Source organism: Prunus persica, chromosome G3, assembly GCF_000346465.2.
Source record: "Prunus persica cultivar Lovell chromosome G3, Prunus_persica_NCBIv2, whole genome shotgun sequence".
In the NCBI taxonomy this organism is placed as follows: Eukaryota; Viridiplantae; Streptophyta; class Magnoliopsida; order Rosales; family Rosaceae; genus Prunus; species Prunus persica.
Window position 1 is genome coordinate 24,861,331 of NC_034011.1, and position 21,331 is coordinate 24,882,661.

The following is a 21,331-nucleotide window of genomic DNA, read 5'->3' on the forward strand; positions in this document are numbered from 1 at the left end:
TTAATTGAAAAGGACCCAAGTAGCAGTGACATACATATCTTGTTACATCCCCATTCTCCGACCAAAAGGCTTCATTGCCTTTGATTTCTGAGATAATTTGTCTCTGGAGATTTCAAAAAATTATTGTCATTTCTACTCTGCTATGCTCCAATGCAGGCAATAATAAGTGGACCAAAAAGAAGACCATATTTAGCATGAACTTGCAGAACAGATCAACTTGTTCATCCACCTTCTCAAGTTTCAACTGATTTATGTAATGAGCAGAAGAAGAAAGGGTTCTATTGAAAGAATTAGTTAATTTGAAATGCACAGGAGGAAATTGATTTGCAAATTCCTCATAAAGGAAAAGTCGCGAAGGAAATTTTAAAAGCCTTCAACATGAGCAACACAGTAACATGTTTTTCTATAAACTATCGAGCAAGATAGTTATTATATTGAGACTTTACAAGATCAACACACCCAATAATGAAATCCTCTAATAGGAAACGTTTCAAGCTAAAACTATGATAAGTTTCTCCTATGGCTAAGATGTACTGAGTTTACAATTCAGAGCCTGTTTTCCAATTATTACGAGTGAAAAGACGAATGTACGACAGAAACCAATAAGATGAACACTACCATGTAGACGGGTCATCCTCTGGATCAGCCTCCTCTTCGCTGTGCAAGCTTGCTGCAGAATTTGAAGTAGAGTTCTCAGCTGTAACAGCACCAGTGCTCTCATCATCCTGGCTTCTATAGTGATTTGAAAGCGACCATGGATTGGAAGTGGAGCTTGCCTTCCGAAGGCCTCGAATGGCCCTCATTGCAGCAAGGGTTCCACGGTAAATATCCATGTTTGCCTCCTGGTTTGAGGGTGTCTCAGATGCAATATTTGCCGAATTATTGAATTCTGGGTTTGAATGACCTCTGTCTGGGGAAGTTTCATCTGGTGGGGGTGGGGTAGCTTCAATGACTTCTGCTTCCAATGGGAAGAGGAGCTCCAGATTTGCCTCGCATTCACGGACTAGTCTTGTGAGAGGTTCTGTTATAAAGAAAGGCTGGCGAAGGGCAAGTTGTGTGAAAGGTAGACGCAACAATCCTCCGGTTCGTTTATCATACTTCTTTAGAATTTTGACGATCCCTATTGAAGCCACAAGATGGAACTGATTTTAAAAATAGACAACGTAGAAATAGAATGAAGAAATTCAGTGATGTTAACAGTTGTACCTGTACAATACAGGGAGCTATAAGTTTTTAGAAGAACCATCTCCACACGAATGGTGAGACAACCCTTACCAGCACAAGTTAAACACACAAAGGAAAAAAAGTAGCTGCTGTACCTGCAAAATTCAACGAGCTATAATTTGTGAGAAGCACCATCTCCCCATGAATGGTGACAAAGTCCTTACGAATGTCCATCACTTCTTCACTGAATGAACTCTCTGATGTAAAAGCTCCACCCCTGCTGCTCTTTTCCTTAACTTGCTCGATTCTTCCTTTCAGTTCCTGTCATTATTGCAGTTTGTAGATGAAAACACACAAAATGATAGTTGGTACTTGGTCCCTCGGTGTTCAAAATATGAAATTGCAACATGAAAACCATGCACATCACTCTACATTGACCAGTAAATGGCTCTCATCTTGAAGATTTCCCACCAGACACTTAAGAAGAATACATCAATAGGATTCAACCTAATACATGCAGATAACCATGAAAAACAAAATCAAAGGAAAATGCATAGCTTCTCAAAATATTCTACAACTCTTTCCTGCTCTGTTACCATGAATCTATCTCAACAAATCGTTCCAGCCACAATCCTTTCAGGGGCAGATTGTTTCCTGCTGATCAGTTATCCTAAAAGAGTTCTAATTTGGATCGCCATGCTCCTAATAGAACAGCATCTATCTATAATTCACTTAACAAAAAGAAAAGATCAAAACTTTTTGTTGTTGTTGGTAAATCCATCAACTACCCATGAAAATTAAACTCCATGTACATGTCTATGCACATGCAAATTCAAGAAAACAAGGAAAAAGAGTAAACCATAAGAACCTGGAAACGAATGACGAAATCTTCCTCCGTATCAACGTAGAAATCGTTCAACTTCTCAACCTCCTCATTGAGAATCCCAACGAACCAATCCTGTAGCCCAGCAAAAGGACGGAAGCCGCGGCCACCATCACCAGCGGCCGCAGCGTCGGCATCTGATGGCTGTTGCCGAAAGTTGAGATGGGAAGGGAGAGAATCGACGGCAGCGATGGCGGTGGCAGCGGGTAAGCGCTTGAGGAGCTTCTTCAGAAGCTTGTAACAGAGGAACTTGTCTCTCCACTCTGGGAGGGTCTCCTCCAAGTGGGTCCTGAACTCTTTCCCAAACTTCATGGCTTCAAGGAAGAGTGGTGCTTAGGGCTTCTGAATCTGTTTGATTGATTAGCTTAGCTCTCAGTCCTCTGCATAATGATGTTTTATTTTCGATTGATATAAATAGAGAATCCAATAAGGAAAGCTTGGAATATTTGTGAAGTGGAAAAGGTCAATTGTCCTCTCATGCTCGTTCTTGTTGGTGTGGATTTTGGCTTTTTCTCTTTTCTTGATAACTATGGGCTTGGCATTTTCCTCCTCTCACTAAAATTGACAGGTAGAATATACCCAAGTTTGGGATTTTTCTTCTTGATTTTTATGTCGCTCATGTTGTTTCTAACTGTAATATCTCTTTCTTTGGTATAAAATCCAATCAACACTTGGGTTGGTTTTCCAATCACATATTCGGCAAATCCTTGCGCATATTCACAGCATTCAGGCATATTCATAGCATTCAGAATCTTAAGATGCGACTTGCATAGAAAAGGTGTTTGCATTCAATTGATAAATCCGTCCATGACGAGTTTGAACTAAATGTGAAAGTGGATATGTTGGTATTTAGAATAGTTTAGATTATCGTTAGTATTAAAAATAAACAACCAAAAAATGAATTTAGGACGGTCGGAGAATAACATGGCTTTGTGATTTTATTACTATCCAAAGACCTGATGATCAATCAACCATGGTTCATACTATATTCGTTGCCAAACAGTTCTGCCATTCTAAATTCTCGTTCAACTCAAATCATTCCAACACTAAAAACAAAGCCAGCATCGTCAATATTGGAACGATGAGGAATTGGGAAGAGCAATGGGAAAAGAAGATTTTGGGTCCTGATCCTGAAGTCTTCCCCAAATTTCATGGCCTCGAGGAAGTGTGGTCCATAGTGCTTCAGTTTGATTTACAGAATGGGTGATGCTAGGGAGACCAACTTTAGATACCAACTTGTGTACCAACTCTCTAATAGAGGTGGAGCCCACCAATACAATGGGTCTCACACTCTATTAGAGAGTTGGTACACAAGTTGGTATCTAAAGTTGGAGCTGCAAATCCCCAATGTAATCATTCTTTGTTAGTGTAATATCCAATCAACAATTGGGTTAGCTTTGGAAAATCCAAAGGCATCTTCACCGCATCCAATTGATAAATCCGTTACCGGGTCAACGTTGAACCACGGTGAAAAAAATGGAATATGCTCAAACCTGTGACTCCTGAAAATTTGGGAGCTTTATAACTCATATCCATTTGGTTCATATTATATTCACTGCAAAACATTTCCGTCGTTCTAAATTCTCATTAAACTCGAAGCATTCTAAAACACTAGAAAACAAAGCCAGCACCGTCTATATTGGAATGATGAGGAAATCAAAAGAGCAGTCGGAAAATAAAATTAGACAGAGTTTTGGGTCCGCCCATCCCAGAAACTGGACCAGAAAAGGGCAAATGGTGATCAAAACCAATTGAAGCGCCAACACAATTGAGAAAGATAAACTAAACAGTAAACCGCATATTAGGTGGGGCTTGCTCTATATGGTCTCCAGGGCCTGCAGTATGTCAGCCTTCAAATCTTCAAAGTCTTCGACTCCGAAGCTGAACCGGACCAAGTTATCCTTGATCCCGTACGTAATCCTCTCTGACTGGCTGAGATCCCTGTTTCAAACGCATGAAAACACAGCATTCAGAAGAAATACAGATAAAAATCATTTGGCTTTTTGCCATTGCTACATCTACTGCCACAACTTAAACTAATCATTATCAATATCGATGTATAAGATGGCCATGTGGTTGCATCAACAAATAAACCCTTAAGAGAATTACTGTAAACATTAGCTTAAACGATTTCCACGCTACTTGGGTATGGGTATAAAATTAACTTTCCAGTAAAACCCTGAACTTGGCATCTTCACACATCATCTAGAGTGAGGTTGGTGTGCTGATATAACAAGATCACAAATCTACCCAGTTTCTCAGACTTCATGGAGAGACATTAATCTTGTTACTTGGACAACTCAACCACATAGCATAAGAAATTTAACTTTTTAAGCCACCATATGATATAGAATCAAAGGGAATACCAGTAAGACATTATGGCTGGCTGATCCACAATGCTCTCACAACCACCAAAGGATGGGGCAATATATGGGATTCTCAGTGCATCCACGAATTTAATGGTTGTCATCAAGTCTCCATCAATCTGCATAATTGAAAAATATATAGTATTAACCCAACGACCATAATGAAAGCACACCAGAAATGGATTGCACCAACAATGTTCACCTCAAAACTGACAACACCACCAAAACCGGTCATCTGCCTCTTGGCAAGCTGATGTTCAGGATGACTCGACAAGCCAGGATAATAGACACGCGCCACCTGCCAATGACATTTTTAATTACATCAGTTTTCAAATACAAAGCAGTTAATCCCAACAGAAACTTTTTGTACTATAACTTTTCCAACAACAATCACTCACTGATATTAGAAACGTTGGTTCTATTGGGTTTACCTCTCATTATTTAAAAATATTTCTAACACATATTACCTATTTACTGTTATGAAAGACTTACGAAATTTATACCTTAGGATGTGCTTCTAAAATTTTGGCCATCCTTGATGCTGTTGAATTCTGTTGCTGTACACGAAGATGCAATGTCTTCATGCCTCGAATGATCAGGTATGCAGCATTCTGTTAAGAGCACAGAAAAAATAATCTATTACAGTCACATATGCTCACAATTCTTGCCACGGCCTTCAATCATCTAAGGGATAAGTGAGCAATCTTCAATCATCTAAAAGCAATAAGTGGGCAACAAATCATTTGTCCAACTACCCTAACCAGTCTAGAAAATAGGTTGCAATCACAAACTACTAATCTAATCAACAGGCCCTGCATTTTTTATGGAGAATAACCAGTCAGAAAAGCATATATAACCCACAAGACTGCTTAGTGAGCATGACTCACCGGGTTGAGAGCACCACCCAAAATATGATGCAAAGTACGAATTTCTGAAACCAATTTCAAGGAACCGCTAATGCAACCGGCAAGGACCTGACATAGGATACATATACTTGCTTAATGGTTCATTTTATAGTAAGTGAAAAACTAATAATTCACACTCCGATTTGGTTGGATATGAGCTGACTTACATCATTGTGGCCACCAATATATTTTGTTGCAGAATGCACAACAAGATCAGCCCCAAGGGCAAGGGCTTTCTGGTTGAGAGGTGTGGCAAAAGTGCCATCTATACAGACCAAAGCCCCTTTTTTATGACAAAGTTCTGAAACCAACTTAATGTCAACACACCTGAGGAATGGATTAGTAGGAGACTCTGTGAAGAAAAGAGAAACCTGCACCGAAGTAAGTTCCACAAACAGTCAGGATCACCAATGATTTGCTAAGTTATAGAGAACTTCAAAAAAGCAAGGTAAACACTTTTTTCTACTGACTTTGTGCTCATTCAATGCAGACTCCAGGGCTCCCACATCAGCAGGGTCAATGATCGTGGCCTGCATATAGGATGATAGGATTTAAGTATAAGCACTAACAAATGCATTACCAGGAATTTGAAAACACCAATATCATGTTACTCTAAATTGATGATAACAGTAAGCTTTACCGTGATCCCCATTTTGGGAAGAATGGTCTCGATAAATATCCTAGTCTTCCTATAGCAATCTGTGGTGGTCACGATATGCCCACCAGCTGGAACCAATGCCATCAACATGACTGTGCTAGCACACATTCCAGATGCCAATATCATTGTTGACTCCGCTCCCTCAAGCGCACTGTATTATCACAACAACATTCAACATATAGATGCCAACCACAAACAGGTTTTGGATACAAACGAGGATGAAAGACATGCAAACCTGATCTTCTCCTCAACAACCACTGTCGTTGGATTTCCATATCGCCCATATTCAAAACTTGTTGCACGTTTCTCCTGCAACAAGGTAAAGGATAATAAGCTAAAGCAACACAAAACATCAATCACCGACAACCCAATATATAAAATATATAAAAACTTGATTTTACTGTCCTATCTCTTTAAGTTTCGAACTTTGCAGGTTCGAATGTGGTGCTATCTGGTTTCGTGTAAAATTATGAAAAAGTTCCGCCCACTTATGCAGAAAATCGTAAGAAAATTTAATATATAATATGCGCAAAGCATGATTTGCATACCTTGAAATCAATGAGGTCAGCCGTTTTCTTAAAGAAGTAGGCAGAAGTATTAACCACTGGGGTTGTAATTGCATCAGTAACTATGCCGCGACCCAATCTTTCACCTTCACAAAAAAAACCAAAAACCCCAACTGTAACTCACACGCTAATCTCCACATAATCAGCAACAAATGAGTTTCTTGAACGTAATATCAAGGCAAGCAGCCAAAAATAAGTTTAAAAACCAAAAAAAATACATAAAAACTATAATAATGAAAACAAATTCTTGAAAATGTAATTTGACTAAATACCAGCATGAATCGCGAGACTCCCATCGGAGCTCAAGAACGAGGCCTCCTTCAAATCAGGCAAGGCCTCCAACTGTACATCATTTTCAAACACCACCTCGTCACCACCGGCCGAAAGCTTGGCCGGATCGACTGGAATGGCGGCGGTAGCAGCGGCATCGACGGCAGTAGCCGACGGCGCCGCCGGAATGCCTGAGTTGGAGTTGTTGTTCGACCACGAAGCGGCGACGATCTGTGCGACGCCGATGTTGCTGCAGTTCCTCCGGGCCTTGGTGCTGAGCTGGCGGACGAAGTTGGGAGGAAACCTAAGAATGAGAGAGGAGAGGCCGTGAAACGGAGCCGTGGCGTCGACCCGACCCGCGAGTCGTGGGCGGGGGCCGGGTTGGGAGGAGGTGAAAACCCTAGGAGGACAAGTGCAGACGGCCATGAGTGACGGTGGATCTGGTGGCTCTCGGGTTTGGGAATTTCCTGGTCTGGAACGTCTCTCTGTCAATTGACGAGGTTTAGCTTCTGTTTGTGTCTTTGGAAGAAATGGAGGGTCAATTATTGACCCGTTTAAATACGCGCCTTTTGTTTCGTAATTTTTATGATTTTTAAGCAGAAAATTAACCAGCTTGGGTCCAGTTGGCTTAGTGGCTGACGTGGAATCTGAGCAGCAACATATTTTTAGTCAAAAAATACCAAATTTACAGATCATGTATATTTTACGCGGCATGCGATGCCATCATGAGAGTCACTTTATTACGATAAGATAGTGTTTCAGAAATTTAAATTTTCATAAATTAAAACGGAAATTTAACGAAGTATTATTATATCATTAGCAACATAAATTCTGGTAATGAAGGCCATTACACAAAAAAATCAACCACACTCATATAGTGTTGATCCCAAAGGTTGGTAATCCGAGACAGATGACACAATGGAGGCCTATTGCTCTTTTGCAGATGATTCTGTCATATTTTGTCACACTAATGAACAAGAGGTTTCTAGTTTAAAGCACAGTTTGGAATGCTATGCGAAGGGTTTCTGGCCAGTGTATTAACTTTGATAAGAGTTCCATCTTCTTTGGCAAGAAATGCCCGGTAAGATTGAAAGGTAAACTGGCACATATCTTGGGGGTCCGGCAGAATAAGGATTTTGGAAAATATTTAGGGTTAAATGCTGATTTTGGTGCTTCTAAACGAGCGGTGTTTGAAACGGTGCATAGAAGGATTGCCTCTAAACTTATGGGATGGTCTGAGCAATACTTATCTCCTGCTGGCAAAGAGGTACTGATTAAGGCGGTGGCTATGGCTATGCCTAATTATTCTATGTCATGTTTTAAACTCCCGGTCAGTTTATGCAAGGAGATAGAAAGGGACATTGCTACTTTTTGGTGGAAAGTGCAGAAGGATCGTAGAGGGATTCATTGGGTGAGTTGGCAGAGATTATGTCAATTTAAGAAGGCAGGGGGGATGGGTTTCCGAGACCTCATTTGCTTTAATCTTGCTATGCTTGCAAAATTGGTTGGCGGATACTTCAGAACCCGGATTCCTTGCTTGCCCGGCTCCTACATGAGAAATATTATTTCCAATTTGATCTCATGCATGATGTATGTGGTCGGAAGGTCTTGTGGGATTGGAAAGGCATTTTGCAAGGCCGCAAGATTTTGGAGGCTGGACTCCGTTGGCGTATAGGAAATGGGGAGAGCGTTCGAATTCTTCAGGACCGCTGGTTGGCCGCGCCGTATATTTCCATGGTGCACTCCCGACATCATGACATGCCTTTAATGGTGTCTGAGCTCATTGATCAGAATTTGAGATGCTGGAATATGGAGCTGGTGGATCGTTGCTTTAATCTCCATGAAGCAAAATGTATCTCTACCATACTTACTAGTAGATGAGGGTGTCCAGCATTTTACCTCTCATGGTGGCTATACTGTTAGATCGGGGTATGAAGTGGCACTAACTTTACGGCGGAACGAAGAGCTGGGCAGGAAAGCAGAAGGAGAAAGCAGTCAAGGGAATAAACAACAACGTATATGGAAAAGTATATGGGGACTGCCGGTGCCTCATAAAATTCGAACTTTTCTATGGAAATGTTGTCGCAATGTTTTTGCGGTGAAGGAAAACTTATTGCATCGGGGAATTGATGTTGATACTACATGTACTTTGTGTGGGCGGGAAGGGAATCCCATGTACATTTATTTTTTAAATGTGAGTTTGCACGATTATTTTGGTTTGCTTCTCCTTTACAATTGGATTCAGGTCATGTTTTGGGAGAGGATTTTATTGTCTGCTGGGTAATAAAATTGCGGTCTTTGTGTTGAGAGTTGGCGGTATTCATATTTGGGATAAATTATGGTTTGAGTGGATCTTTGATACTCTTGCTAGTAATGTAAACCTTACTATTCGTCTTCAATAATATTTTCTCATCGTTTGGAGCCAAAAAAAAAAAAGGCATTAAATTAAAACGGAAAAATGGAAATTCCAACTTGGATATCCTCTATAAGGAAATAAAACATATGTGAATGTGTGGTGGCATATCTAACACCTAATATTCTATCTTGACCAAGATATTTAATGATGATAGGTGATGACCGTGGTACAGTGTATACTACTGTTATGTCTGCTGGCTTCAATTAAATTATTGAATGCATGTATGGTATGGAAAATGCAATTTAGATAATGTAGTAAATTGGTAAATGTGGCCTGCATGGTACAACTTAGTCGCTACAACTTATGACAACGTTTGACAGGGGGTTAGTCTTTGGCAACCTAACTGGCCGATTCGGCCTAACAAAGTCACACATGTGGTAGCCCCTCAGGTGATGTTCATGGTCTCGCATCAAAATTACAATCCAATGAGCTTTATCTTTTTTGTCTATAAATATGGCTCTTGCCCCAATGCACTAGGTAATAGTAATTTGGCATTATAATCCTTACTTTGGCTAATTACTTATCTCATTTTTAAACTAACGTAAATATCAGAGAACAACAAATAGTTACTCTTTTATATATATATATATATATATATGAGTCTCGATCTCTTGGACCACAGGAATTCAAAAGATTGTGGTCACCCACCGTTGGATATTAAATCAATGGTTCAAAAAAGTTTCTTAAAAGGAGTGCAATAGTAAGTGAACCGTTGAATTTACATCCAATGGTGAGTGACCACAAATCTCTTGGACCCCTGTAGTCCAAAAGATCAGAACTAATATATATATATACAAAATCCGACTAAAGAATATGGGTACCAAATGGGACTAGAATCCAAACAAGAAAAAAAATCAAGGAAAAGGTAGTGGAGAGTAACAATAATAGCCACACATACACAGCCATGCCAAATGGCCAAATGGCCAAATTGCCAAATTGTCAAACTGTGTGGGGGCTTAAGCTTGTACTATAATAAATCGCATGTTAAATGTTGCTTAGCCATCTAGGGTCCCTCTAGTTGATTTAGATTGAAGTATAAGCAAATGAATTAAATATCCATCATAAAACGACACCCGAATAAGATATATTAGTAAACAAACCCTTGTATTTCTTGGAAGATTGTTCATGTGCCAAAGAATTGAAAACATCTTGTAGCAGCTACACTTCTATTCTACCAACCACCAGAAAAAAAAGAAAAAAAAAGAAAATGGCATTGGCATGGGTTGGTGGGTAGACAATGGAATCTTATCTCGTACCCATTGGTTGGTTTGTCTTTTTATCTTTTGTTTGAAGGTATCATCTCATGCATATGAATAAAACCAAAGGCCCACTAGTTTTTTTTTTTTTTATGTATTATAAATTGTATATATTCTGTGCATGCTGCATGCATTATCGTCTACATGCTCATTCAAGATTTGAAAGTAATGAGAGCTAATGAAGTATTATAATGGTGCACTATGAAATTTGATCATGAACAACCATGACGGGAACGAAGAAGAGAAGGCTCACTAAATGCCGGTGTTGTAGCTAGAGAGAGAGAGAGAGAAAGAGAGAGAGAGAGAGAGAGGTAGGTCTACTCGATGTGCCTCTCTTCTCCTGTGAGGCTTCATTACAATTTGCAATGCATGATGATCAAGGGCAAGGCCACTTTTTATATATAGAGAGTAAGTCATTAGATGTCTGTTATGCATCTTCCAACTTACAAAGTTACTTACAAAATCGGTACACCTAAAAAATAAGAAGATAAACCCGAATCACACAAATCGACCTCACAACTCGTGCAATGAATAAATAAAAACTCGCTAAGTAAGAAAGGATTTAACTTATAAAACTTTTAATTTACAGTTAATCTCATAATCGTTCTATCAACCATTTTACACTTCCAAAACTTATCCCTACTTATAAAGTACACTTTCAATATCTAGTTGAGAATTGAAGTTGGGCAGCACTTTCAAGTTGACAACCAACGAACCCGTTGGCCATTCATGTTGGCCACCATTATGTCCAAATGGATTATGCATTACCTTTATGTATAGTAGTGTACCTATTGATAAAGTACAGGCCTCCAACAATCAAATTTGTTTTTTTCTTCGAGCGAAGTTACAACAGTGGTTGTGGCTCTCTCTTTTCCTCATGCTTGGTTCTCAGGATTGAAATCATTTCTTTCCTTCCAACATAACAAAAACAATATTTTTTTTTTCCAATTATCGACCAATGACACCATATATGTCAAATGGGGGTTCATTTATTTACAACAATTATTTTTCCCACAAATTTTGTGGTTTGAACTAAGACTAACGAATTATTGTTATGATTTTAAATCTTCTTTATTTTGTGATAAGATAAACTTATTGATTCTCATATTGGAAAATCTTTGTTTTGGACAATAGCTCATATACGTGCAAACGATTGTAATCTATTGATGTATGCAAATCCTAATCGTCAAATTCGCTCACATCAACGCTTCAATATATCAGCACAATGCACACACACGTAAACGATTGTTGGGATAATGAAGGATAATAGTGAGGGGGTTTAATCCAACAATCTAATAATTACTCTGTACTTGATCAGATAGCTATTAACAATTCCCTCACTATTACCGCTTAATTGGATGGTACACAAGTCACGTGATGCACCCATAACACTCAAAAATTACTCTCTTAATTATAGACTCCCTTATTATTAACATATTCGCTTTCGCTATTAGAAGCCCAAGCCCATAATTATGAGTTACCCACCCACTTAGTGAAAGGCCCAAATCTGTAATGAATGAGCATGTCTATTACAGAAACATGATCGAGCCCACCGTTGACCCACGATATTTCCGTTACAACGAAAATTCATTCCTAACCATCCGATTCCGCCGCTTCTCTCGCCGACCGTTGGATAACGAGGTTTCTTTCCCAAAAAACAAAAAGAAAAGAAAAAAAGATTAGAAAGGGTTTTGTTTCTCATGCAATGCCCTAATTTCAGAAACCTGTATAAATAACCCAACGGTCTTCTTCCATCCTATGCTTTGTTGGCGGCTGAAATTAGGGTTGTGAACTGCTCCAAAATTCTAACTTCAAAGGTATTCTATCATCCTCCTGTTACTTACAATATTTATTGAATTTACAGAGTAATTGTTTGTTTCTGATTTGATTGTGGCCCCAAAATTTCGTCTGAAGTGAAATTTTTTGTACCCCTATTCAATTAGTGGGTTCAATGTCATTGAAATGAATACTTCTCTAGATTTAAAGAATATTTTCAATTTATGGATCAGAAAATTGATTTCAGTTTTGTCTGGATGAAGAGGCCCTATTCAAAGTGATGACCTAATGTGGTTGCCCCTCTTCTGTGAACTAGTATTAGGTTTGATTGTTGCACTTTTACCCAGGCTCCATGACCATAGCATTATTGGTTGCCTTATATATGAATGTGCAAAAATAGATGTTGGGAACCGCTTTGCAGCCTAAATTTCTAGCGTTTTGCTGCCAGTTTTACCCACACATGATTCAGTAATTCTGGTCTGTAGATATCCATTGATGTCAGTAGAAGAGAAAACTTACCCACTTGAGTTTTTCGTCATAGAGGCCCAATTCCGGAGCAATGGCTTAGATGTAGTTGCCATTAGCAATCTAAGTCAGTAGCTAGTAGTTTCTTGATTTTGTGATCTAGCATTAGGTTTGATAATGCTCTAGACCAAGGCCTCATGACCATCGAATTATTGTGTGCCTAGTCTCAAAGTGCAAAAATAGATGTTGGGATTCACTTTGCAGCTTAAGCTTCTAGTGCTTCTGTTGCCATAAACCCCCACACATGGGTAATTCTTATTTATGTATTCCGTTAATTTCACTGGAACTGAAAAATGATCCACTTGAGATTTTCAACATGAAGAAGCTCAATTCCAAATGGGTAGCCTTGATGTAGTTGATGCTCGCAATCTAACTCAGTAGCTAGTACTTTGCAATAGTTCCTCACTCAATCATGCCAACTAGCATTAAGTTTGATTGTTGCTCTATTACCTAGGCTCCATGACCATCAAATTATTGGTTGCCTAATTTGAATGAGCAAAGATAGAAGTTGGGATCCGCTTTGCAGCTTAAACTTATAATGTTTCCGCTGCCAGTAATGCCCTCACATGCTTCAGTAATGTTTGTGTTTAGTAGGCTCTGCAATCACTTGAAGTGAGGAAATATTAGATAGATTCAAGAATAGTTCAAATGAAGCTGAAGAGAAAATCGCAGTGTCATCTATGATTGCTTTGTTTAAAATGTGGAGCTTATATTGGAATGAAACTAATGAATCCTTTTGCCGTGAGAGTAGTACAAGTTAATTAATAAAGCTGATTTTTTAGAAAGTTGTGAGATTACTTCCGTCATTCCAACAAACACTTGGTTCCCAAAAATTGTTGTCGATCAAGTCTTACCTTTATATGTATATTTCTTCTGTATAAGCTTGCAGGGTTCTGCAGTGCATGCATCTGAACTTGTCATCTGGTATTAATATCGGTTTGTCAAACCAGGTTTCTTACAAATGCGGTGAGGAGCTATTGCATTCAAGGAGCCGAGCACCTCATTCTCATTGTGAAGAAATCAAATCAAAGAGAGCACCGGTTTTGTTCACAACTTTGGGATTTTTGGGGTCATTCATAGGAAATTGGTTGCGTATAATTTTTCATTTTATTGTAATTATGCTCGTACTCAGCTGAGTTGTTTTGACTCTATTAGTGATGGATATGAAATGGAAGTGTTCTTTCTGAGCAGTTTAAAGATCGGCTCACAGATGGGTGTGTCAACGTTAGCAACTTAGCAGCTTCAAAAGTTTTCTGTGGAGTTAGAAACATGGCAATACCACTCTGAATTTTGTTTACCACTTGTTGCTCTCTTTTTTCTTAGCTTTCAAGCAATACAATACTGGATGGAAAATTTGTTTCAATCTTGGTAACCCTTTTGGGCTAGTATTATGAAAGTTGGGCTTTTTGGACAAAAGAACAGTATTTGGAATCTCCTGCTATTAATTAGTTGGTTGAATAAGTCCTTTTGAACATATGTCAGAACGCCATTGCTGCTGCCTTGCTGATAGAACTCTATTAAAAAGTACAGAATTCATGATGGACCCAGTTTCATTTACCAAACTTCAAAACCAGAACGTGATGATAGCCACAAATATGCTTGAGCTCAATGCGTTTATGAGTGGAACAATTATTGGGTTCACTCTATGCTTGTACATTTATTTTATCTGTAATAGAAGAGCACTGTGGACCATTATCATTTATCAAAGTTCTCACTGAAGTTTCAGGGATCTTTCTGTTGTTTGTTGGTATGCAATGAAAAGTAGAAGGTGATTTCATTTCAATTTCAATTTTAAAAAAATTAGGCGATAGTATATTTTTGATAGACAAACAAAAGTACAAAGTAACTATGTGTCAAATATGAATAAAACTTCTTCAGTGATCAAACACAATAACCTGTTAAATTATTCCAAAGAGAATTACTCAGTAATTTCAATGTAACTTTGTGATTTGATTTTAAACCGATTGGGGGCAGGCATTTATGGCATTGAATTGGTGTGAAGTTTGAAAGCAGCACAAACAAAGAGATGGGATTTTTTTTGCAGTGAAGAAGTTGTATAATTGTGTGAGAAAGGAGGTATTTTTCAGTTTACAGTTGATGCAAACCACATGCTCAAAATACAGACAGGGGCTGCTCTGCTCTCATTTAAGACGCACGGTTGGTTGCAGTCGAGGCGATTAAAGACCCATGTGAAATGCCAAGTGCACTACCCCATGTGAAATGCCAAGTGCACTACACACTGAAATAAATGTTCATGTGCATAAATCTATAGCAAATTAGAAATAGAAATTTCACAGAAACAGAATGAAGGATAGTCTCTGCTTGCTGATATCTAAAAGTGTGGCCCAAAATTCACCATTGCTTGCTCCTCTCCTTCCACACTGATCCACAGGTTTTAAGTTTCAACACAGCCTGGCTCAGCCTCATCCTTCGAATTAATGGGAAAGTAACAGTTGATTTCTCATTTTCTTCATGTACCCTAAACGACATTACTATGGCATGCGGCAATGTGGACTTTTGAGCCACATAATAATAACCTTGTGCTTTACTTCATTCACCATCAAATTATTGATCACTTATCTTTTATTTATTTACGTTAAAAACCTCTCTTTACGTGTCTGAATAATAACTAATGTGATTAATAAATATGATATGTAGTAATCATTTAGAGAAGTCGTTTGACATGACTGGTGGGGAGTGGGGAATTGGCAATGGGTCTTATTGAAGCTGTGAAATTCCACCGACAAAACAGAGCAGGATAGCTATTTTTTTCAATGGGATTAATTGGGTTTGTAAAGGAAAAAGGATTTGTATTGGTGATGTTAAATGTCAAGTGTTTAAATGCATGGCTTGAGAGATCTCCTATGTAGGTGAAACTGAGTGGAAAAACAGAGTGGGATTTAAATGAAGCTACCCTTTTCTGCTCAACATTCTGTCAAATCAAGTCTTTACTCTCAACTCTCGCTGGGTCAAATTGGAACTAATTTAGCATTGTTGCTTGTTGACCTTTCAATTCAATCTTACTTTAAAACCCAACTTGTAAAGTTCAATTAAAGTAGTGTTATTTTCTAATCTTATCTTAAAACCCAACTTAACCCTCATAAATATATGATTGCTTTCTCATGTACTGTGTCTCATAAATACTAGTCACCATAGAAGAATATATGTTAATTAATATTTATTTTCTTTGATATATTTTATCAAATATAAAGTGGTGTAGTGAATTCCATCAAGACATCATCTTTTTCATGATTTGTCTCACCAACTACACTAGTAGTATGATATTTTATGCTTTCAAAACTGGACACGTTGAAGTTGTATCAACCATTCATTTGATTAGCCACTGCCCCAACAGAGTTTTAAGTTTTAAAGCTGCATCAAATTCAACTTACCGCCATTTCTTTTCTAAAGCTTAATTATGATGTCATCGATCTTTGATGTTTCAAGATATTAAGCATATACCAATTAGCTCTCAGAAAAGGACAATAAAAAGGATATGATATTATGCAGTAAGAAAGCAACCAGTTGAAGTGCATGTTTTAAAATCAGCATCAGCAAGGCTTGTTATTAATGAAATTAGCAAAACTTAAGGTTTCGTTTGGTTCATGAAATAAATTTGAGGGTAAATTATTTTTTATGTCATTCCCTAAGGAATGAAAATGGAAGATTCCTTTTCCACGTTTGGTAATGTTGGGAGAGTAACCAGGAAATATCATTTTATTTCCTTTCCTATGTTTGTTTTGAGTAGGAATGGAAAACAAAGTTTGTATAAATTTTCAATTATACCCATATTAAATCAAATAAAAAAAGGATACATTTAATGATATATTGTAATTATAAATTGTTAATGAGGATAAAATGGTCATAAAAAATATGTGTTTAATGTTAGCTTATTTTCCCAAACTTTTGCATGAGGAAGGAAAACAAAACCCAAGTTGGGAGAATGGCTTCACTTTCTCCCCTACTTTCCCATGAGTCAGACAACGATTTCCCATACCTAAACTTACCAAATATGGAAAAACAATTGATTTCCCATTCCCAAGTCTCCTTTTCCATGAACCAAACTGGGCCTACATGCCTACAAGTGACATTACACCAATGAACCAAGCACATGCAATCAACCATCAGGACAGGGAGAAATCCTCCTCTCCTATAGTTTAGACTATCGCTTGTACCCACACACACAAAAAAAGAAAAATATTGGGACAGGGGAGAGTGATCCATTCAGAAACTTCAGAGAAAGAAAAATGAAAAACAAGCGTCACCAATCTTCATATGTTGTTTGTTGGAACTGTAATGCAGCAACATTTTCTTTTTATTTTTTATTTTTTACAATGAAGATACTTGAGGGATTCCAATATCTTGTACCAAAATCCAGTTAGTTTTTCCTTTTTCAATTTGAACACTGATTTGTTATCCATCACAGCAGCAATAAATTTTTTTTAATGCCACCGCCAGGTTAGATGGAAGAGGAAGAGTAGACTTGGGAAATTGACAAGAATGTAGGCTTTCTAGGTCAATATCTTTTATCTCTACAACTTACCCATTTTTGTAAATTAGTTTCAAAACTAAGGTCATCAAAATCTGGTTTTGATTTTGATTATGTTTTCATAGTTTCCATTTTCATTTTGGTGCATTGATGTTGTGATTGTAGAGTACATGCTAGTTGACCTACTTGCCTTTAGCTTTCTTTTGCCATTATGAACTGTGTTTCCTGTTAGTCTGCAATACATGCAAGTTACAACTAAGCAAAAGGAGATAGGAAAGGGGGGAAAACTATTTCTGAAAAGGAGAATTTGATATCAAACCAACAGCAATAAAGTCTATCATAAAAGATTCTTTTATTGGACATGCACATATATATAAATGTCCTGTAGTTCTTAAGTAGAAAAAAATATAAAGAAAATACAGATCTAGAGAAGTTTCTTCAGGTAAAAGTAAAAGCAAAAGCACTTATTCTCTCATTCACTTTACAACAATAAAAAGCCATCAGAATTCAGAATGAAACAAGTTGAAAGGGTGAAGTATTAACATTTGATGTGAGAGCTACAGCCAAAACTGTAATTATTTGCTTTCACAAGAATACAAAGCATGCATGCATGTCAAGCACATTTTATTACAATTTTTTTTGGGGGGGGGTACGACCTAGCCTATGAACATTGTAGAAGCAACCAAAAACTGCTTTGCCAATAGCATTCATCCTCCTATATATCACATCATCATGAATTTCGGACTCGTAATTCATTGACATGATTGGCAATTTGATCCTCAATCAGTTCTTCAAATCATCACTAACTCAAACTCTTTTGGTGCACGGTTGTGATTAGAACATTGGAGAGTCAGATGGAGAAGAATTCACCAAATTGAGAATACTATTCCAGTAATTCTTATTATCCTCATAGTAGTCACTACCACTTCCACTTCCACTGCCACCACCATTATCAGAGTCTCCGCGGCTGCCGCGCTCGCCATCTGACAAGCTCTGTACTTCATCAGAGTTGTTAAGCAAAAGATCAGTGAACCCTTCTTGATCTGCCATGTCCACATTACTACTAACTCCTCCTCCTCCTCCATGATGATGATCATGAACCTCACCAGTCCATGCCCCTGCTTCCAGGGACATTGTGATGTGATCATGAAGCCCTGAAGTGAAAGACAAATGGGATTTCCAATCTTGATCATGATCACCTTCTTCTTTGGTCTCAGATGAACCTGAGGACCCCACAAGCTCAATCATAGGCTGCATAATTGGAGGCACCACAACTGCTGATGCTGATGCATTCACATTAATCTGCTCAGAAGAATTATAAGTGAGTGTAGAAGTTGGAGACTCAAGATCAACATTAGATGATTTTGACGCTGGCCATCCACCACCAACATTCCAACCTTTAAACACATCCAAAGACCTTGCAGCAGCAGAAGGCATAGGCACCATAGCTGATGAAGACTCCATCTTGTTGCTTGGGCTGCTTGTGAGCTGATGGATTAATGAACTGTGGGAACGCAGCTTGGATTCTCTGACAAGCCGGGCTTCGGCTTCGAGGCGAGCGCTCTCCCATTGCGCCATGTGGCTGAGGTTGGAGGCGTTCTTGGAGTGACCGTCGACAGTGGAGAGTAGGGCATCGTTCTTTGGCTTGTGCGTGACGGGGTCGATGCCCATTTTGGCTAGCCTCTTCTTAAGATGCGTGTTCCAGTAGTTCTTTATCTCATTGTCTGTTCTCTTTGGCAAGTGAGTTGCTATGGCCGACCACCTGATCACCAAAGCCCAACACAACACGACAGAGTTGAGCATCAAAACTATGAAAACCCCGAGAGAAAAATCATAAACTACATCGATCCATCCATTTTACTAGCACCTTTTCATTTCATTAATATATATATATATATATATATATATGTTTCAAGAGAATTTCAAGAGGAGAGGACCCTTTTCATTTTAAATAATAGACTTGGATGTCAGAAGCAGTAAATGAAAAATGTTCGCAGAGGTCAAAACTTTGAATAGATGATTGGGCTAGAGAGTGAGTGGTTGGTTGAAGGTACTTGCTTGCGAGGGCATCACATTAATTCAAAGCATCTCATAATTCAACCAAATACTCAGGCAAAATATGGTTTTGCAGATCAAAAGCATCACAATTATTCAAAAGAAAGAAAGAAAGAAAAAGCTAGATGAATTTTCTACTTAATTACAAAGAGTGAGAAGACAGTTTAATTAAGACTACTAATTAGTTATACTTAAGAAACAATGTGCATGATAACTCTTTAGATTAACACTAATTTTTACTTAAAACAACAAAATTAAGATAAATATACCTGTTCCCCAATAGGGCATGGAGTTGGATAATGGTTTGTTCTTCTTGCAAACTGAACTTTCCCCTCTTGATATCAGGTCTGAGATAGTTCGTCCATCTAAGCCTACAGCTCTTTCCGCATCTCTGAAGCCCTACATACATAAACAATGAAATTAACAAAAAAACTTAATCAACTACTTAATTATATAATAATATTATGTTTTACATGCAAAATATTATAACAATATACAGACGACTAATTCGGAGTTGTTAATGAGCAAATGGAAATGGAAATCACCAGCTTTTGTTGGGAGGGCACGCCAACTGCCATGGCCATGTTCTTCAATGTAAGCCAAGAGTTTCTGGTCTTCTTCTGGTGTCCATGGTCCTTTCTTCAAACCCACCTTGTCACAGCACGGTGACCTACCCATTTGAATTCTCAAGCAGCAAAGCAAAGCTTGTAGTTTCTGCTTCTTCTTTATATAGGTATAGCGGCCTAGCTACGGCTAAGCACAAGAGAGAAAAGAAATCATATGGATGGAGAAAATTTAAGAGAGAGAGAGAGAGAAGGGGAGAAGGTGTCTTCAGTCTTTCGCTGAATTAATTTGTAAAACGAAGAAATGGGCAGAGAAGAAAGGTCAGCGACATAAATGGGATAAAGAAATAAATTTTGATAAGAGAGTATACTGTGGTACAACTCTCATGACAAAACTACCCTTAACCTTCTCTCACTTCTCTCTCTCTCTCTCTCCTCTCCCCAATGGCATCTGTATTATGCCACGTTCTTTAATTTGCTTTATATTAATGGCGTTTAAGAATTATTGCTCTATGTGATAATCTAATGATTTAAGAAATTTTCTTTTTGTATTTTTGATAAATTATTTTTGTATATGTGTCAAATTGTGATTCATAAAAATAAAGAGTATCTCCTTATTGACCATAAGGCAAATAATATCCATAGTATCGTCTTTCAACATAAAAATTTAAAACAGGATCTCTTAGCAGCAGATATTATCGAGAATAATTATTATTTTATTTTATTTTACACCTTCTTTTTTTCTTTATTTTTATATTTATATTATGTGTAATTTCTATCACTCGTCTTGCAATGAAAACACTCCCATTTCCAGCAGTTTGCAGTAGACCCATTTATGACGAGAGTAGTTCTCCACCTCTACATTAATCAACGCACCGAAAAAAACGACTTTTTTTTTTATAAAAAAGTTTTCGAAAAAGTGAGAGCTATTGATAATTCATCAAAACTAGTATACAAGCATTTTCAAATAAATTTACCACTTGATTTAAGAATATATATATATATATATATCATGGAATCCAAGAACTTGTTATTCAGGAAGGTTTCAAATAAAATAGACAAGCTACCTAGACTAGACTGGCGTTTTATTTTAATTTTTTGGTTCTAAGGGAGTCGAAGCTCAAAAATAAAACTACATAAACAAATTTCTGGATCTAGGAACCCCACTCAATATTATCAATACATACATCCTCGGATGATTTTCCATTAAACACATATTTAAGCTAGATTTTAATGCTGATTCACTGTGTCTACATGCATGCAGACTATTATTAACTGAAGCCGTCTATTTATTCAGAGATGAGATGAGATGAGAAACTTGGCTATAACTCCTACAACAAGATCACTGGCCGCCTCTAGCATGTAATTATTCTTGCACCCAAGTACAACCATTGCTTCAGAATAATCTCCTCAAATCTGCTCTGGGTTTCAACACGAAA

At 37.9% G+C, this 21,331-nt stretch overlaps 3 protein-coding genes and 1 long non-coding RNA gene across 4 annotated transcripts; 1 reads left to right on the forward strand and 3 right to left on the reverse strand.

Moving 5' to 3' along the window:
• LOC18783673 (SPX domain-containing protein 4) lies at window positions 343–2,587 on the reverse strand. The gene is made up of 3 exons (XM_007215596.2): window positions 2,033–2,587; window positions 1,320–1,485; window positions 343–1,120 (listed from the first exon to the last, which is right to left on the reverse strand). Exons 1-3 carry the CDS (start codon window positions 2,357–2,359, stop codon window positions 615–617), a joined length of 999 nt encoding a protein of 332 aa, XP_007215658.1. The 5' UTR covers window positions 2,360–2,587; the 3' UTR covers window positions 343–614.
• On the reverse strand, window positions 3,544–7,435 carry LOC18782333 (cystathionine gamma-synthase 1, chloroplastic). The gene is made up of 11 exons (XM_007215940.2): window positions 6,815–7,435; window positions 6,525–6,628; window positions 6,212–6,285; window positions 5,959–6,127; window positions 5,789–5,848; window positions 5,486–5,689; window positions 5,301–5,387; window positions 4,917–5,024; window positions 4,616–4,711; window positions 4,414–4,532; window positions 3,544–3,988 (listed from the first exon to the last, which is right to left on the reverse strand). Exons 1-11 carry the CDS (start codon window positions 7,236–7,238, stop codon window positions 3,865–3,867), a joined length of 1,569 nt encoding a protein of 522 aa, XP_007216002.1. The 5' UTR covers window positions 7,239–7,435; the 3' UTR covers window positions 3,544–3,864.
• On the forward strand, window positions 11,891–14,148 carry LOC109948169. Its single transcript, XR_002270765.1, has 2 exons — window positions 11,891–12,301; window positions 13,736–14,148. It is a non-coding gene; the product is annotated as an uncharacterized LOC109948169 (long non-coding RNA).
• LOC18782649 (myb-related protein Zm38) lies at window positions 17,828–20,200 on the reverse strand. Its single transcript, XM_007217671.2, has 3 exons — window positions 19,875–20,200; window positions 19,599–19,728; window positions 17,828–19,036 (listed from the first exon to the last, which is right to left on the reverse strand). Exons 1-3 carry the CDS (start codon window positions 20,005–20,007, stop codon window positions 18,109–18,111), a joined length of 1,191 nt encoding a protein of 396 aa, XP_007217733.1. The 5' UTR covers window positions 20,008–20,200; the 3' UTR covers window positions 17,828–18,108.

Bases quoted from the DNA above. Each gene is read 5' to 3' on its own strand.
- LOC18782333 (XM_007215940.2), bottom strand. From the start codon at position 7,238: ATGGCCGTCTGCACTTGTCCTCCTAGGGTTTTCACCTCCTCCCAACCC. The intron at 5,849-5,958 runs GTAAAGCTTACT...TCCTATATGCAG, and splicing joins TTCCCAAAATGGGGATCACG to GCCACGATCATTGACCCTGC. The intron at 5,388-5,485 runs GTAAGTCAGCTC...ATCCTATGTCAG, and splicing joins ATATTGGTGGCCACAATGAT to GTCCTTGCCGGTTGCATTAG.
- LOC18782649 (XM_007217671.2), bottom strand. From the start codon at position 20,007: ATGGGTAGGTCACCGTGCTGTGACAAGGTGGGTTTGAAGAAAGGACCA. The intron at 19,729-19,874 runs GTGATTTCCATT...TTATGTATGTAG, and splicing joins TGCCCTCCCAACAAAAGCTG to GGCTTCAGAGATGCGGAAAG. The intron at 19,037-19,598 runs GTATATTTATCT...TTTGGTGATCAG, and splicing joins CATGCCCTATTGGGGAACAG to GTGGTCGGCCATAGCAACTC.
- LOC18783673 (XM_007215596.2), bottom strand. From the start codon at position 2,359: ATGAAGTTTGGGAAAGAGTTCAGGACCCACTTGGAGGAGACCCTCCCA. The intron at 1,486-2,032 runs GTTCTTATGGTT...CAATAATGACAG, and splicing joins ATTTCGTCATTCGTTTCCAG to GAACTGAAAGGAAGAATCGA. The intron at 1,121-1,319 runs GTACAGCAGCTA...TGGCTTCAATAG, and splicing joins TAGCTCGTTGAATTTTGCAG to GGATCGTCAAAATTCTAAAG.